This window comes from Astyanax mexicanus, chromosome 1, assembly GCF_023375975.1.
Source record: "Astyanax mexicanus isolate ESR-SI-001 chromosome 1, AstMex3_surface, whole genome shotgun sequence".
Classification (NCBI taxonomy): Eukaryota; Metazoa; Chordata; class Actinopteri; order Characiformes; family Acestrorhamphidae; genus Astyanax; species Astyanax mexicanus.
This window is the reverse complement of record NC_064408.1, coordinates 94,549,231-94,565,618: the sequence shown is the minus strand read 5'-3', so window position 1 is coordinate 94,565,618 and position 16,388 is coordinate 94,549,231. Positions and strand designations below refer to the sequence as shown.

Here is a 16,388-nt window from a genome sequence, read left to right as displayed (position 1 = left end):
AAAAACCACATATCTCTGCATCACATACAAAGAAGTGCAATATGGGCCCTTTGAAATGCTTCCCTATGTGTGTTTTAGTTGCATTTAATTGTAGAAAACACATAACAGTACAAGTTGTGTCTGTCAGAATCAATCCTTTATAAACAGAGGTCTTAATGATTTATACACAAAACACTGCATTTCACAAGATGACCATCCATTTCCCCTGGAAGAGAAACACAAGTAAAATAAGGAAGATCATGTCTCCTGCTAAAGAAAATAAGACTGGAGCGATTACAGGAGGATGGAGAGGAACAGCAGAAAGAACTTGGTGTTGAACCCCTCAACCCTCGACAGAAGCACTGGCACACAGCATCGTGTGTTTCAGTGCTGTTCTCATGCAGCATGCAACACCACACCACACACACATCATATAAAAGCAAACATGCTGGACCACAAGAATGAAAAAAAAATATATATATATATATAAATTTATAGATATATTCTGTTTAGTGTGTAAAATGCATCAATGTAAAGATCTGAAGGTGGTAAATGTGGGTGGTATTTTAAGTTTTCTAAAAGTTTAGTTTTATCTGTATTTTACTACCATGTAGATTTTTTTCTCTGCATCTCTATAATGAGCATTTTGTAAAAATAACTCTAACCTGAGTTCAATAGAAGTGAAAATTGTAATTTGAAGCATTGATTAATCCTCTAAATTGTTCATTATTTTCAGAAAAAAAACTAAAAACCCTAATGTTTCCACATGGCTGCAGTTTCCACACTGCAGAATAAATCAGTTTGCTTTCAAGCAACATTATGTAAATGTGCACTATTGAACAGTACATCTAACATTCTTACATTTTGAAGAAACCTATTAAATGTAATATAATCAGGTCAAACTAAACTGCATGTCTCAAATCCAGTTTGAAATCACATGTAAACATAGCATGATTCAGATTTTTGGAAATCTGATATTCACATATTCATAGATGTCACATTTCAACTACCAGTTTAAACAAAACCATTCTATTATTGAAGACACTGTCAGTGATGGTCCAGCATGTTTTTAATTCACTAGAACAATAATTGTGTTCTTAAAAGAAGATGGAGGAAAAAAAGAAGTGGTACCTGCATCTGGGTTTCTTGGCCTGGGGTTGCACTGTTTATGACCCTGACAGCTTCTCATCTCCATCAGCTGCAGATGGAGCTGATTCAGGATGTCTCTCTCCACTGTATATACCGCATTGGTCAACTGCCAAGCACACAACATCCTCTGAGTGACTCAGTAGAAACCATAAAGAGATTACACAATAAAGTGCACTACAGACACCCTCACTCAAATTAAAAGATGATGCCAGGCTGGTTGGTCTTGTGTTTTTACACAACCATGATTTATTGGAAGAATTCAGTAACACCTTCAATCACAGCGATAACTGGGATCATCTGTTACACAGCAGCTAATCTGGGTTTGAGGGACTGGTCTGTTAAAAACATTTAAAATCATCTTTACATCTTTACAGTATTAGTCATAAGTGTTAATATAATTAATTTGTGTCTTAAATGATTGTTTTTACAGTTTGATATGATTGTTATAGTAGCTAAACTATATACAGCTCTGGAAAAAACATAAGAGTTTCTTTGATTTTACCAAATTGAAAACCTCTGGAATATAATCAAGAGGAAGATGGATGATCACAAGCCATCAAATCAAGCAGAACTGCTTGAATTTTTGCACCAGGAGTGGCATAAAGTTATCCAAAAGCAGTGTGTAAGACTGGTGGAGGAGAACATGGCAAGATGCATGAAAACTGTGATTAAAAAACAGGATTATTCCACCAAATATTGATTTCTGAACTCTTATGAATATGAACTTGTTTTCTTGGCATTATTTGAGGTCTGAAAGCTCTGCATCTTTTTTGTTATTTCAGTCATTTCTCATTTTCTGCAAATAAATGCTGTAAATGACAATATTTTTATTTGGAATTTGGGAGAAATGTTGTTTGTAGTTTATAGAATAAAACAACAATGTTAATTTTACTCAAACATATACCTATAAATAGCTAAATTAGAGCAACTGATTCAGAAACTGAAGTGGTCTCCTATTTTTTCCAGAACTGTATAATTAAATTATATTCAATATTCATCACTATAATTAAAGTTTATATTTTACAGAATATGTAATATGTAACAGTGAAATGACCTTGGTCAAAAAATTAGGTGGTATATTTAATGAGGGTTTTAAATTGTCAAGCAGATAAAGGCATTTTGCTGTGGCTGCCCTGAAAACTGTGGGAGGAGCTGCCACTGCAGATTTGATTGGCACCCACTCAGTCACGTTTTAAATGCAGTCTTAAAGTGCATTACTATTCCATGGCTTTCATGTGATTGCTTTGTTCTTTAAAATGTGTTTTATAAGTGCTGTAGTTTAATGTTTGTATTTGTGCAGCACTTTGATCAACTAATGTTGAGTAAAATGTGCTTTATAAATAATCTGACATTGACCAAATGCATCTGTAACGGCAACTGCATGGGGTTGGTTGGCACATGTCAAATGGATTGCATGGTATAGTACTGTACAACACTGAAAAGCTATAATCAGCAGAACAGAACAGGACAAAACTCTGTATTTACCTCATGTTATCCAGCTGGCATTACTTATCCTAGCTTTCAAGTCCGCTACACATTTCTATCATCACAAATCATTTTCATGTTACATTCTTGAGAGTTTCTCATAGAAGTTCGACAGTGGCTCACCTGGTAAGGATCACTGTTCAGATCAAAGTACTCCAGGAAGCCAGTAGCAAACTCGCAGAACAGCGTGTTGTGGGTGTCATTAATGGTCCTCAGACACCAGTAAGTGTTGTTGTTGGAGCTTGTGCAGGCACAGAAATTTCCCACTGCAGAGAGAACATTCCACATGACAAACAGAAACTGCACTACGATCTTATATATTATACACACTACAGGTCCAAAGTTTTAGAACGCCCCTGTTTTTAGTTTAGTAGTGCTGTACGGTCCAGAAAAACTGCTTTTTTCTTTTCTTATCTTATCAATGACTTTACTACTGTTTATCACTTGTTAGTCAGTGAAGAGAAGAATTAGGGGTGTAAGCTGAGCGAGACGTGACTCTTCCTGTACAAGTTTTCTCCAGTTTCCAAGAGTCTTTTAAAGGTGGAAAAACGGTACTCATCACTCTCTGGCTTTATCTGTAATTTATCTAAAGAAAATACTTCTACTTAGTTACTTGTTTACTTTCTGTTGTCTGTTTTTACTTATTATGATTGTGAGTGTGCTGTTGTAAGTGTGTAAATGCTGAGGTAGAGTGTTCAGTAACACAGTCTGTTCTAATACTACTAACACAGAGTTTGGAAATTGACATTTTTAAAATGCCAATGCATGTTTGATAGAAATCCCCTTTTTAAACAATATATATATTTTTTTTCTTTTTTTTTATAACAATATATTTTAGCAATGTCCTTTATAATTTTTTTTTCAGTTTTTAGTTTATTTATTTTTCTGGAAGGCCCCGGTAGTTTATTGCAAAATTATGTACATTGGATTTTCTATTACTTCCAATTACTCACTGGACCTGAAGAGCTTAAATGGCAAAAATAAAGGGGAAACAATGAGAGTGTTCTAAAACTTTTTAAGCTGTAATGTTAATATATCCGAAGTTATTATATACAAAAATAAACTGACTTAAGCATGCTTTTCTTCTTAAATCTATTTAAAATCAGGGTCATTGCATTATTGTGCTGATTGAAGGCCATGAGAGAAGTGTGTATTTTCGTACAGTTCCAGAAGGGGGCGGTCTGCCAGTGGTCGTTGTTGTGTGTGAAGCAGGTGAGTCCAGGCAGGCTGCAGTCATCTCCCTTCCTCTGCTTCTTCCTCTCCTTTCTCTCTTTCTTCCTTCTGCGGATCTCGTTATAGAGCTGGACCTTGCTGTCCACCTCCTGCACAGGCTCTCTGTGTAACACACACACACACAGAAGCAGAATGATGAGAAATGAGGAAGCAGAGATTACAATCTCACAGGCTGGGACTTGCACAGGTTACGGTAGCAGGCTGTAGACAAGGAGCTCAGTGAGGCCTTGAGACAGAGGTGTTCAATCTTATTCATGATTTAATGATTTAAAAAGAAAAAGGATAAGAGAAGTCAAAATGTATGAAAATGAATGTTAAACTAAAATGTATACTCTTTGCGATGGTTTTTATTGATATTCCTCCTCCTTTTGATTATCTTATATGGTAATAATTAATAAAGTTACCATTCTGAAGATATATTTTCCTTTTTTTTTTTTAAAGGCTCAATATTTCATCCCCAGCTGATGAGCTTGTTACTGGTTCCAGTTGTCTCCACACTTAAATGCAGCAATATCTTTTAACAAGAGCAATTCTCTGCACTTCTGATAGCTTACAGATCTGCGCTCTGTACTGAGCATGCCCGAAAGGGAAGCGGCAACTTTGATCCTGTTTATTTGTTTGCTTTTTCTTTTTTTCTGTTGCCGGCGTACAAGTACACACATGCACACCTCCCCAAGTGACAACTGCTGGACAGCATCCAGCCTGATCCTTGTGGTGCCATATCCAATACATAGCCTCAGATACTTTATAGCCCCCAACACACACACAGACACAGACACATACATATAGACAGAGCACCAAGCAAACTCACCACTGTGCACCGTGTGGATTGAGATAATAGCTACCATGCACAACACACTGTATAAACGCACAGACAAGTGACAAGATAATCACGATAAACCCTTAACACAACACATAAAACACACCCGACAAACTGTACAGTTACTCCAGCAGTGCTTAGAGAGACTCTGGGGGGGATCAGGCACCACACATACACACACACACACACAGGTGAACACACAATATCTCACACACATACACACAGCTGTCTGAAACTCACTTAAAGGAATGGAGGTGGTTCCTGCTCTTCATCCTCTCAGGCTTGTTTCTCAGCCCTCTCTCTTTGCTATAGTAGCTGTTTTTAATAGAGAGAGAACAGCGCAGAGATAATACCTTAGAGAAATAGTTATGTAAAGGGAAACTCTTACAACACTCACATCTGCTGGTGTCAACCAAGCTTTCTAAATCATGTAGATTTAGCTTTACACTTGTTCTACAAGGGCAATGTAGTTAAATAGTCATGATGGGTAATGGTGGTTGATTGGTGCCAGGCAGAGCATGTGACTTAAATCATCACACACTAATATTAGTTGATAGCATGATAGTTCTGTATTCAAGTCAAACTTAAGAACTGATCTAATGTCAAGATTTAAAGATGGCCACTGCTACAGATTCCGGCAAAGTTATTCAAATTGAAGGTAATAAAAAAAAAACAATCAAAACTGACATTCAAACCTCTAAGAGACAATATTTGTCATGTAAATATTTGTTTTATTCATCCTGTTAAAGGAGAAATCTGGGCTGTAGTGAAACATGATAACAAGTAAGAACATATGGATGGATGGAATTACTTTAAGCTTTTTAATGGTGTAAAAATAGCCCTTTTTTGTATGGTTAATGCTATGACCCTATCGCTAGCATTGTAAGTCTGTTGGGAGCATTGGCTAAAAGCTCTGTATTTTGGAATGCTAAGGGGGTGAACGCAGGTGGAGTTTTCAACAAAACTTTGAACTCTTTATCATATTTTACTACACTCCAAAACCATGTCAGACAGGTCTCCTAATTTAATATGTTCTCGACTGTGCATGTTCAACTGTGTTAAACCCTGTTCATTCTACAGTACGAAAGCAACATGAGAGAAAACTCAAACACTGTGCTAACTGAGAAACTCCAAAGAAAAATGCTGTATCTTTTGTCAGTTAAACTAATTGTTTAATCCTATTAAACCCCATAACAAAATCTATAAGAGATTAATGAAGACTTCCACACAGATAAATCTGATTGTGAGATGATTAATCCAAGCACTGGTTACCTATTTTTAGCCTAGTAACTTTAGCACAAAACAAAAGGAACCAATTTTGGCTCAGCTGATCATCTAAATGTGAGCCAAGATAGCAATCTAGTAACAGATACCACTTTACTTTATAATTAATTTGATAAAGAAACAGCAGCTGATTCACAGCAGTTCAAAAACCAAGAGCAGCAAAATACAAGTAAGGAAAGTGATGCAAGTTTCTGAAACTGCTATATTAAACACCACAGCTGGCTCCACGCTCGCCTCTCCCAGAACAATTACACTGAATAATAACAGCACTGCACAAATGAACCTTAACCGCCAGCAACTCCTCACAAGAGCTACACTCTCAGAGGCCACTTCAGAACAAAACAGCTGATCATGGCCTTTAGAATGTTTCCTCAGCACCTCCCTCATGCAAACACAACCGAGCTACAGTTAGCTCTGGACAAATACCTCTATATCTGTGGTATTCAGTGTGAAAAGTGAGAGACTGGCTTCTTCACTTCTCCAGAACGAATAAAATGAGCTGCTGCTACAGAAATCAAACAGGGAGGCACATGAGTGAGCACTGTAATCATTTTAGGAACAAACCTCTTCTTTCCACAATCACACTCGTCTGGCTTTCTGCTCTTCAGATGTCCTCGTACCTCACGCAGCTTCTTCATCTTATCCTGGAGCAGCTCGATCTGGGACAAACACATTTAATGAACACATACTGTAATTCAAAAGGCTTTTATTAACTGTGTCTGACTGGAGACAAAACAGGTATCAGACACTTTTAAAAATACTTTATTTCTTATTAATTTCTTCTTATATATTATGCATTCTAGAAAGTATAAGTTTATTCTGCATCTTTTAAGAATTTTGTGAATTTCCTTCTAAAACTAATAACAGAACTATCTACCTATCAATTTACCTACAATTAATTATACAGAATTATTCAGTAACTACTACAACTTTTACTAACTACTACCATTCTGTATCTAGAATAAATTATTATACTGTTAATAGACTAGTTCTACTGTGTTGGTGTGTTATAAATTTACCTATCAATAGTAAAATCATCTTTTATATGACTTATTAAGTACAATAATTTTCTTTAGCAACTGCTAAGCATTGTTTAGTAACCCCAACAAATAGTTTTATAACTAATAAACTATGTGTATGAACTATTTACTAAGGAATTACAATGTTTTACTTCAGTATATACTATAAGATACTTTTTATGATTATGAAATAGTAACCCACAATGGATGTTGCATATAGAACGTTTATGAAGATTTCACAGAATTAAGCTACTAGTTAAAAAACAAAAAACTAAATAATTAAATAAAGCTCACCTCCTGATCCACAAAGCTCTTGTGATCTTTCCAGGCTTTTGAGGACTGGTAGATTTCTCTCTCGCAGTGCACGGTGTCGTTCAGCAGGATATAGCACCTGTCACAAAGTGTTGCAGTATTTAATATGTGTGTATGTGTGTGTGTTATTTTTGCTAAGCGCCATTTGTTGACTGCAACATGAAACTGGGACTGGATGGTCTTTTTATTACATAATCATGTCATAAATATTAGTGAGCAATGATATGTAACGATAGATACGTAATGATAGTAAAAGTCTAATTATCTTACTTGTGTGTGACTTTAAGTGAGCTGGGGTAGCCCACAGCGTTCGTATCATCAGCCAGCATCTCCTCAGACCCATCATCCGACTCTAGACCGAAATCAGGGTCAAAAGACTCTTCTGGTTCGTAATGCCGCTTGCTGATGGGCCGGGGCTCTGTTGCTGCCCTGTCGTCTGCCTGCAGATCCACAGCATAGATCTCTCCCTCAAACTCCACTGAAAGAGAGCGGGCTGGACGAGTGTGCACGAAACGGGGCCTGTAGCCTGCCGGGTAGAGAACACACACTCACATTCAGAACATACAATCATCAGGCCTTTCGAGATATTTAATTGCATTCAGTTTATAAACAATGTTCAAATTTATATAAGCATCAATATCAGCTTCACACTAGTAGCAATATAAAGCTCTGGAAAGACCATTTAAGTTTCTGAATCAGTTTCTCTGATTTTGCTATTTATAGGTGTATGTTTGAGTAAAATAAACATTGTTGTTTTATTCTATAAACTACAGACAACATTTCTCCCAAATTCCAATTACAAATATTGTCATTTAGAGCATTTATTTGCAGAAAGTGACAAATGGCTGACATAACAAAAACGTTGCCGAGCTTTCAGACCTCAAATAATGCAAACAGAACAAGTTCATATTCATAAAGTTTTAAGAGTTCAGAAATCAATATTTGGTTGAATAACTTGTTTTATTAATCACAGTTTTCATGTATCTTGGCATGTTCTCCTCCACCACTCTTACACACTGCTTTTGGATCACTTCATGCCACTCCTGGTGCAAGAATTCAAGCAGTTCAGTTTGGTTTAATGGCTTGTAATCATCCATCTTTCTCTTGATTATATTCCAGAGGTTTTTAATTGGGTAAAATTAAAGAAACTCAGTTTTTAAGTGATCTCATATTTTCCAGAGCTGTATTTATATTCTTTCTTATTTGGTTTAATGATCACATGCTATTTCATTTGTTGTCAATAATATTTATTAGTTTATATTAATTCTTCTCATATATGATGGGATGGCCATTTGGAGAAATCTTGTTCTATTCACATAGAATTCTTTATTTAGCATACATAGTGTCTCAGCTTGTGAATAAACAAAATGTTAATTCACTGTGTATACACTCTTTTACCAATGGGTGGCACTGCAGCATCAAATCTCATTAAGCTGACTGCTTACTTGCAGTATGAATTCAGCCTTATCAGTAGCGTAACTTCTGTTGAGACCTTATGTATAATTCAGTCCGCACAGTATCAATAATGTATCTCACTGGTTATAATAGTATTTTATTTCATTATATTATTATTCAATATGAAGATATAAGCCTGTTATTTACTGTATGGTGGGAGCATCCAGACCAATCACAGTTTCCATACAAGTGTTTATGTGGAATTTGTGACTAATATTAACAGATATCTAAATGATCTTCTAATGCAAAATTGCTTTAACCAAGTCGCATTACTGATTTACCGATGTACACAAGTACATAGTTCTGTCACTCATATTCCTCATATCAGAAGTTCTTTTACTCACGCTGACTGCTGCCCTGTGAGGCGTGCCTGTGCTCCCGTCGTTCTGCTTTACTTGGCTTGTATCCTCTCTCTCCGCAGCGGCACTCTTTCTCCCGGCTGTCGTAGGATCTCAGTCGCAGGCTTCGTGCTCTCTTTCTGGAGGTGGCCTTTAGTGAGCCTTTACACTTCTGCATACGCCACTTCCCTGTGATGTCCACCACGCAGTGCCATTTCTATCAGACAAAAAAACAATGTGGAAACTGTTATGTAATGAACATGGTAACTAGGTGGTGGGCCACAATGACTGCACGTCTATATCCTCACACACTCATTGGCTTACCTAGGTAGATCATAACTAAAGACACTGCAGCTTGTGTGTGCTACTAGAGGATTTAAAAACCAGGGGCCTCAAACTCTTCTTACCTGGGGGCTGCTTGAGTTACTTACCACTGTTCTACTGTACGTGTCCACTTGCGCTTTTCTTCAACTCATTGTGTGGGCACGTCAGTGACGTTTTTTAATTTAAATGAACAACAGATGTTGTCAATCATAAGTTTAAGATGATAAAATTTTTAAAATGATAAAATGTAAAAAGGTTTTTAATCAACCACACTGTAATCTATAGATATAGTTCATAAATCTATATCCTGCCATATTTAGCTTCTCTTCCATGGTTAAAAGGTGCCTGTTCTGTGTGTGAGTGTGTGTGGTGCTCATATGCGTGTGACGTAGCGGCCTGCTCTTTCCCGATTGGCTGGACTCAGCGTGATGGCCAGCCTCATTAGAATAAAATTGAGCTCTGCTGAACTTTTTTTCGCTGGATGCACCGTAGCATGTGGCATCTCTCTTCATTGAAATTAATAGGATGTGTTGAGGCTTAAGCGCTAGTGGACGCATACTGTGACTGAGGGTAACGCAAACACTAAAATTTGATTTTAAGTAGCGGGCCACAAAATATTCTGCCAGGCCGCAAATTTGAGACCCCTGATTTAAACAGTATATGGACAACAGTGTGTCAAACAGTGTCAAAAAAACACATTACCAGGTCTATAAGAGATTGTTTAACAGCTCTTTAAAACCAATATGTAATATAGCCACATAGTTTACACAGTGCTAATCTGTGGGGCATAATCCTTTATTACTTGTTAGCTTCATCAGTCTTGTACATAACACACTTGTACATAACAAACTTCAGACACCAAACATTTCTGAAATACTGCACTAATAGTTAGGCATGTTAAAAAAGAAAATGTGACCAAACTATCATACATAAACATAACCAATGGTAATGGATTTTTAAATATGGTTAAAACACGCTAATGAGCCCCTATATGGCGTTCAACACTTTCAAATGTTGGCAATAAAGAACTGACCAGAGGCTAAGCTAGTGCTAATCTACTGGTTTAGTGTGCTTCCCCTGACCACAGCAAAAGACATTTGCCCAAAACTGTGGGAAACCATGTCTGAACAATGACCACGGATTGATTTCCTGTGGGCACTGGCAACTTGACAGTGTGTGTGTGTGTGTGTGTGTGGATGTGTGATAGTCTTGTATCTGAAGCAAGCAAACAGACAAAGATAGCAGCAAATCGAAGTGTGAACAGTTTTCACAGTAGATAATCCAAACTATACATAATCGCTGAGCATAAAACTTCCCATCAATATAAAGAACCCACCCCATAAATATTATATATACTCTTCATTTAATTCTGAGTGCATTGCACTGACCAGCCACTTCATTGAAACCACCTACCTTCATTCAGGCATACTAGTTTATTAGCTCTTATTAGCATATAGGAGCATTGAAGCTTTATAATACAGACTATATTTCCATTCAGTTTCCCTATTTACTATATTATCTTATCCTCCTTTCTCTCTGTACTTCAAAAGGTCAGTATCTCACAGGACCACACCAGAGCAGGCATTATATGTGTGGTGGGGCAGTCTCAACACTGTAGTGACACTGCCAGAAGAACTCCCGCTAAAAGTGACCCGACACCCCAGTTTTTAGAATGAATATATTAGGCTTAGAAGGGATAGTAGTTTTTTTTTAAGCACACTGGTACCATTAAACACAATATTTTGTCCCTTACCCACTCAGGAATGCTTCTGCTTTCAGTTTAGAAACAAAGTAATATGGACTGCCACCTTAAAGAACAGGGTGAAAGGAGGATAATCTATTATGCAGAGGAACAGATAAAGGTCTACAGTTTGTAATTATACTACAATTGATCCTGTATTCTTAAAAAATCTGAGATTTTTTTCCTGAAAATGTCTAAAACCTCATGTGCCACAGTACACACAGAGATTTGTGATTAACACGGCTATGTGAACCGTATGCACTCACTTTTGCTGTCTCCCTCTACCACACACAGACACACACTCGCAGAGACACACACACACACACACACACACACACACACACACACACACACATACACACACACACACACACACACACACACACATAGAGCCTGGCTCCGATAGCTGCTAGTCAAACAGTCAAAAGCAAACACATTCACAGCCAAACTCTGCAGGGCCTTACTAACTCACTATCACACACAGTCTACAGCATGACACACACACACACTCTTTCTCACTCACACACACACACTGCCCTCATTGACATCTCCACAGGAAGTGGAGGAGGACAGCAGTCATCAGGTGAAGTCTTGCATTACTGCTGTTTTTATAGAGCTTTTACCCTCAGCTCCTTACATTCCTCACAAAATCAGAGAGACAGTAGAGAGCGAACCCAACCAGAGAGAAAGAAAAAAAAAACAGAGCAGAAGAAGAGAGGGAGATGGAGCTAGAGAAAAAAAAAGAAAGAAGACAGAGTGAAAGAAGGTGTGAGAGGAAGACAGGGGAAGGGGGATGTGTGTGTATATATCTATATGCATGAGTGTGTATGAGAACTTGCTCCACAAGCTTAGACTCGACTTGACTGACAGACTAAAAGCTGCTACAGTTTTGTCTACAGTCTTCAGCCAGACCATGACTGGGTTTTCACTGAACGCATTTCTGCCACAGCAGCTCACTGTTTGAGTGCAGATGAAAAACTGAGCTGTTAAGTGTGAAAAAAGAAAAACACAGACTTTTAAATCATGTGTACCCAACACCTTTCAAATAAACATTCATTTATAAAGTCATTTAGGAGTCAGACAATGGCATTTGAAAGAGCTCTGCCAGTGGAATAACAGTGAACACAGTGAACGCTGTATATATTTTTTCTGGAGTGAATTCCTTGACACCCATTCAGAAAAATGTCTCACTTATATCAAAACAGTTATTTCTTTGAAAAACCATTTAAAAAAACTTTTAATGTCTGTCCTGATGTGTAAAGCATTCATGATGAGCAGACAGAAATGTGTTAGAATAAAGGCTTATTATATTAAAGCAACATCATTTTCTCTTAAAATAACTTTAAAATGACTATATTCTTAAAAATTCCCTTCACACTGCAGAATGAGTGTAACAAATTACCAATTACCTAATCTACAGAATTTGGGTTTGGACCAAATAGAAAGGTTTGAAGATCCGGACAAAACTAGGTTCACTTCTGCTGATAGCTCTGTATCTCTCAGCTTGTCCAGAAATGTGTGTTCTTCTTGAAATATGGCTCCTGACTGTTGAGGGATGCCAAATGCCAATTCTCACAAAATGCTGCTTGAACATATACTAAAATCAATAAGCCTTTTTGATATATTTTTTTTAATCTAATTTCAATTGCAACACATTTGAATGGCTTTTGGAACAGCATTTTGGAATTATTGGTGCAATTAGAGGAGAAAAACAAAGGCCAGCACCTTATACTCAGACTATACAGTTCTTACACCTTGCAGACAAGTATGCACACACATGCAGTCATGAAGCACAGACTCTTTGTAGAACCCCTTTGTTTTTAATCAAATTCCCAGACTGAGCATTAGAGGCAAACACTTAACTCGGCCATAAAAGGTGCCTGGTTCACATTAGCACTGCCCTGGAAATCCAGGCTGTGTTTTAATGCTACCTAAGATTGTAGTAATTTGTATTGTTCAGCTCTAATTCAGCACAGTGCTGCAGAGCGTTAGGGGACCAGGCACCCCGAGCCCTGCAATAACAGCCCGCTGATGAAAGACGACTGCAGGGGAATTAGCTGATCTTACTAAGCACACCAATTTCTAAAGACACCTCCACGGCTGCAAATGGCAGCTTGAATTACAGCTCAGGGGACCAGACTGCACCAAACAGGCTGCACAGGCATGATGGAATATTTAATATGATCTAGTATGATCTGTGTGGGGAAAAAAACTCTACAAATCCTCATTAGAAAAAAACTAGTAAATAATTTGTTTAAATTTGTTTGGGGGCATCAGATCCTCTCCATAGGGATCAATTGTCACTTAGACAATGAAATTAAAAGCACACTTATGGGTTAAAACACATAAATATGTGCACGTTCATCTCTTTTTGTGTCTCATAAATACCTAATATAGATAATAAATGTGTGCATACCTGTCCAGGCTGTTCGCAGGCTGTCTGAAGCTCAGCCTGCTGGCACGCCTCTTTAACCTTCTTGTATTTGGGGAGGCTGTTGGTGTTTGGAGGAGTCATGCTGCCTGTAGAATCTTCTTTCTTTCGTAGGATCTTCCTGAAAGGACAGAGTCACTCAGTAAGCTGGATTGAAGATAGTTATGCAAAACAATATAACTATATATAGATATATATATTTATTATTTTGCTGGGTATTCGGTTATTTTGCCATGCTACAGTTGGATCTGGACAGAAATTATTTGGATAATTTAGATTCCAAAAGATTGTATAAACAGGCAGATACACAGGAAGAGTTGGATACCAGTCTACAGTCAGACTCTGATGGAATTTTGTTTAAGATTCCTAAAACCTTCAGTCAGGCTATAGTCTAGTTCAGGCAGAATTTTGTGAGGCTATAAGAGTTTAAGATGGAATTTTGTCAGGCAACAGTTATCCAACAGGTTTCCACATAATTGGGTCAGCCTACAGTCAGGTTCAGATGGAATTCTGTCAGGCTACAATCAAGTTTGTATGAAGAATAGATGGAAATGTGTAAAGCTAGAATCAAAAGAAATGTATCTGACAGACAGGTTCATATTCTGAACTTGATCCTAAGCCTTGAACTAAACTAAATTTAGTTTCATGGTTAAAATGTTTAGATGGAATTTTGCCAGGTTAAAGTCAGATTTCAAAAGAATGTGGTCAGGTTATTTTATGAGGCTACAGCCAGATTCAGATGGAAACTGATCCAGTTACAGTTAGATTCCAAATTAATGTTGTTAGGTGCGTAGACAGGTAGAGGTGGGTTGGGTTTTGTTGGGTAACAGTCAGATTTCTAAAGAATTTAGTCTAGTTTATACCTATAGTCTATTTCAGGCAGACTTTTGTCAGACAGCAGTGAGATTTAACGTAATTTTTTCCATTCAAAAGGGGTTCTGTCACAGTTCCGATAGAAATCTGCAGATCTCGAGTCACAATTTTGTCTTCTTTGGCTAACGTCAGGTTCGGATTCTAAACTTGGGGCTATGAATAAGGCTGGACATAATATTTTTGGACTAGATCTGGTTTTGGATCCAAAATTCCAGCCCAAATTAAGCTCCAGTCTGGCCTTACCCCAGCCAAAGTCACTTGACCCCTCTAAACTGCGCTCACACTAAAGCCTCGTCTCTCAGTAAACGCTTAGTGCACTCCCACGCCACACAGAAATACCCGCTTCAATACACTGCAGATTTATTTTCACTCTGGCCATGTTCAGGGTCGGTTTACATGGCTAAACAAAAGAAAAGAAAAATAAAGCTGAATAATAAACAAACCATCAACTTCTAGACCGTGCCCGTAAATGGAGAGTGGCCTGCACTAAAGGACATTTTATTACAGCGGATTAATGAAGTGGTTACAATAGCAATCTCACGAGTCATAAAACGGGAACTGTTGTAAGGGCTTACAAAGCAGGTTGGATTAATGGTCTTTTCGGTATGAATACGTGGGCCTCCATGGGTCTGATTTTACGTGCTACAGTTATATTGTCACAGGGGGCAGCCGGCTCTGATCAGCAGGACTTTACTGTTGCTCTGTTGAAGAAAAACTCACTAAGTTCCATGCAGACACATAAAAAAGAAAAAAAAAAATAAAGAGAGAAAAGACGAAAATAAACTGAAGGAGCCTGTAAGCAATTGCCCCTTTTATGTTATCTATAAAAATGAATGAAAAAAAAAATCACAAATATTTAACACGTTTGTAAACTGTATAAATTAGGACTAAATGCACCTGAGAAATAGTGATTTTTTTTTATGTAGGATTAGAAATGCAGTAAATGACTACATTTAACATATTTTACCTCACAGACATTTTCCTTTTCTAAGCTTAATTTAATATATAGACAAATATAATAAATATACTTTTGCATAAGAATGTAGTTAGACAGGCAGACAGGTAGAGTGTTTGATTCCAGGCAACAGTCAGATTAAGATGGAAGTTTGTTTGGCTATAGAAGAATTTAGTCTATAGGCTATAGTATACTTTAGTTATGACTCCGCTAGTCCAAAAGACCCTTTAATCAGGCAATGGGTCATTTAAGATTCCAGTACGTTCTTTGAGTTGTCATGTATCTCTACAAAACTATTGTCTTAACTTATTAACTCTGACACTCTTTAAAAAGAAGTAATCTTTAGTAAAGATACATTTAAATAATTGTCTTTGACAATCACCTACACAGAGGGACTTTAGTAAATGTAAATGTAATACTCTGTATAGCTAATTCTTTAAGATCCATATTCCTATGTGCCTGTAGATGAATCTAGGCAGAGTAACAGCTGAGAGAACAGCCCTGGGGCGAGGTGAACTGCAGGTAAACACGATCTCTCAGCAGCATTTCTCTCCGCACTCACTGAAACCCTGTGAAACGTCTCACGCGTCTGAGCTATCGGGTAAAGACTCTCTTTCATTCCACAGGTAATGGCATACAGCTACCGCCTAGGGGAGGGTTTATTTATGTTGTGCGTGTCTGCGTCCGCAGTTACTGTAACACATCTGACAAGCTGAGAAAGTGTAGCACAGCCAATTTGAGCAAATCACCGGGACGTGCTGGGTGTGTTCACATATGGAGCTTCATATTCCCAATAGCAAATCACTCATATTCTAGCAGCTGTCAAAAAATAAAAATAAAACTCATAACTTTACTCTCTCTAGGGTTTTCTATCAGTTGAACACAATCCTCCTTTAACATATAATGACAAAGGAAGTACCTTTATTGAGTATTATGTTAAAAAAAAAAAAAACACCATTAAAAATAAATGGACTTTAAATAGGGTTATTT

The 16,388-nt window shown here is 37.4% G+C and overlaps 1 protein-coding gene across 6 annotated transcripts in view; it reads right to left on the bottom strand.

Moving 5' to 3' along the window:
• The window catches only part of sulf1 (sulfatase 1), a 182,546-nt gene that overhangs the window by 5,745 nt on the left and 160,413 nt on the right, over window positions 1-16,388 (bottom strand). For 5 of the 6 annotated variants that reach the window (XM_022685639.2, XM_022685621.2, XM_022685632.2 and 2 more), the window contains 9 exons: window positions 13,556-13,691; window positions 9,081-9,291; window positions 7,552-7,807; window positions 7,264-7,360; window positions 6,515-6,609; window positions 4,907-4,981; window positions 3,776-3,948; window positions 2,737-2,879; window positions 1,111-1,234 (listed from right to left, as the gene is read on the bottom strand). In XM_022685639.2, the coding sequence (XP_022541360.2) occupies window positions 1,111-1,234; window positions 2,737-2,879; window positions 3,776-3,948; window positions 4,907-4,981; window positions 6,515-6,609; window positions 7,264-7,360; window positions 7,552-7,807; window positions 9,081-9,291; window positions 13,556-13,691 (1,310 nt within the window). The remainder of the gene's footprint in view (window positions 1-1,110; window positions 1,235-2,736; window positions 2,880-3,775; window positions 3,949-4,906; window positions 4,982-6,514; window positions 6,610-7,263; window positions 7,361-7,551; window positions 7,808-9,080; window positions 9,292-13,555; window positions 13,692-16,388) is intronic. The other variant, XM_022685646.2, reaches the window with a different exon arrangement.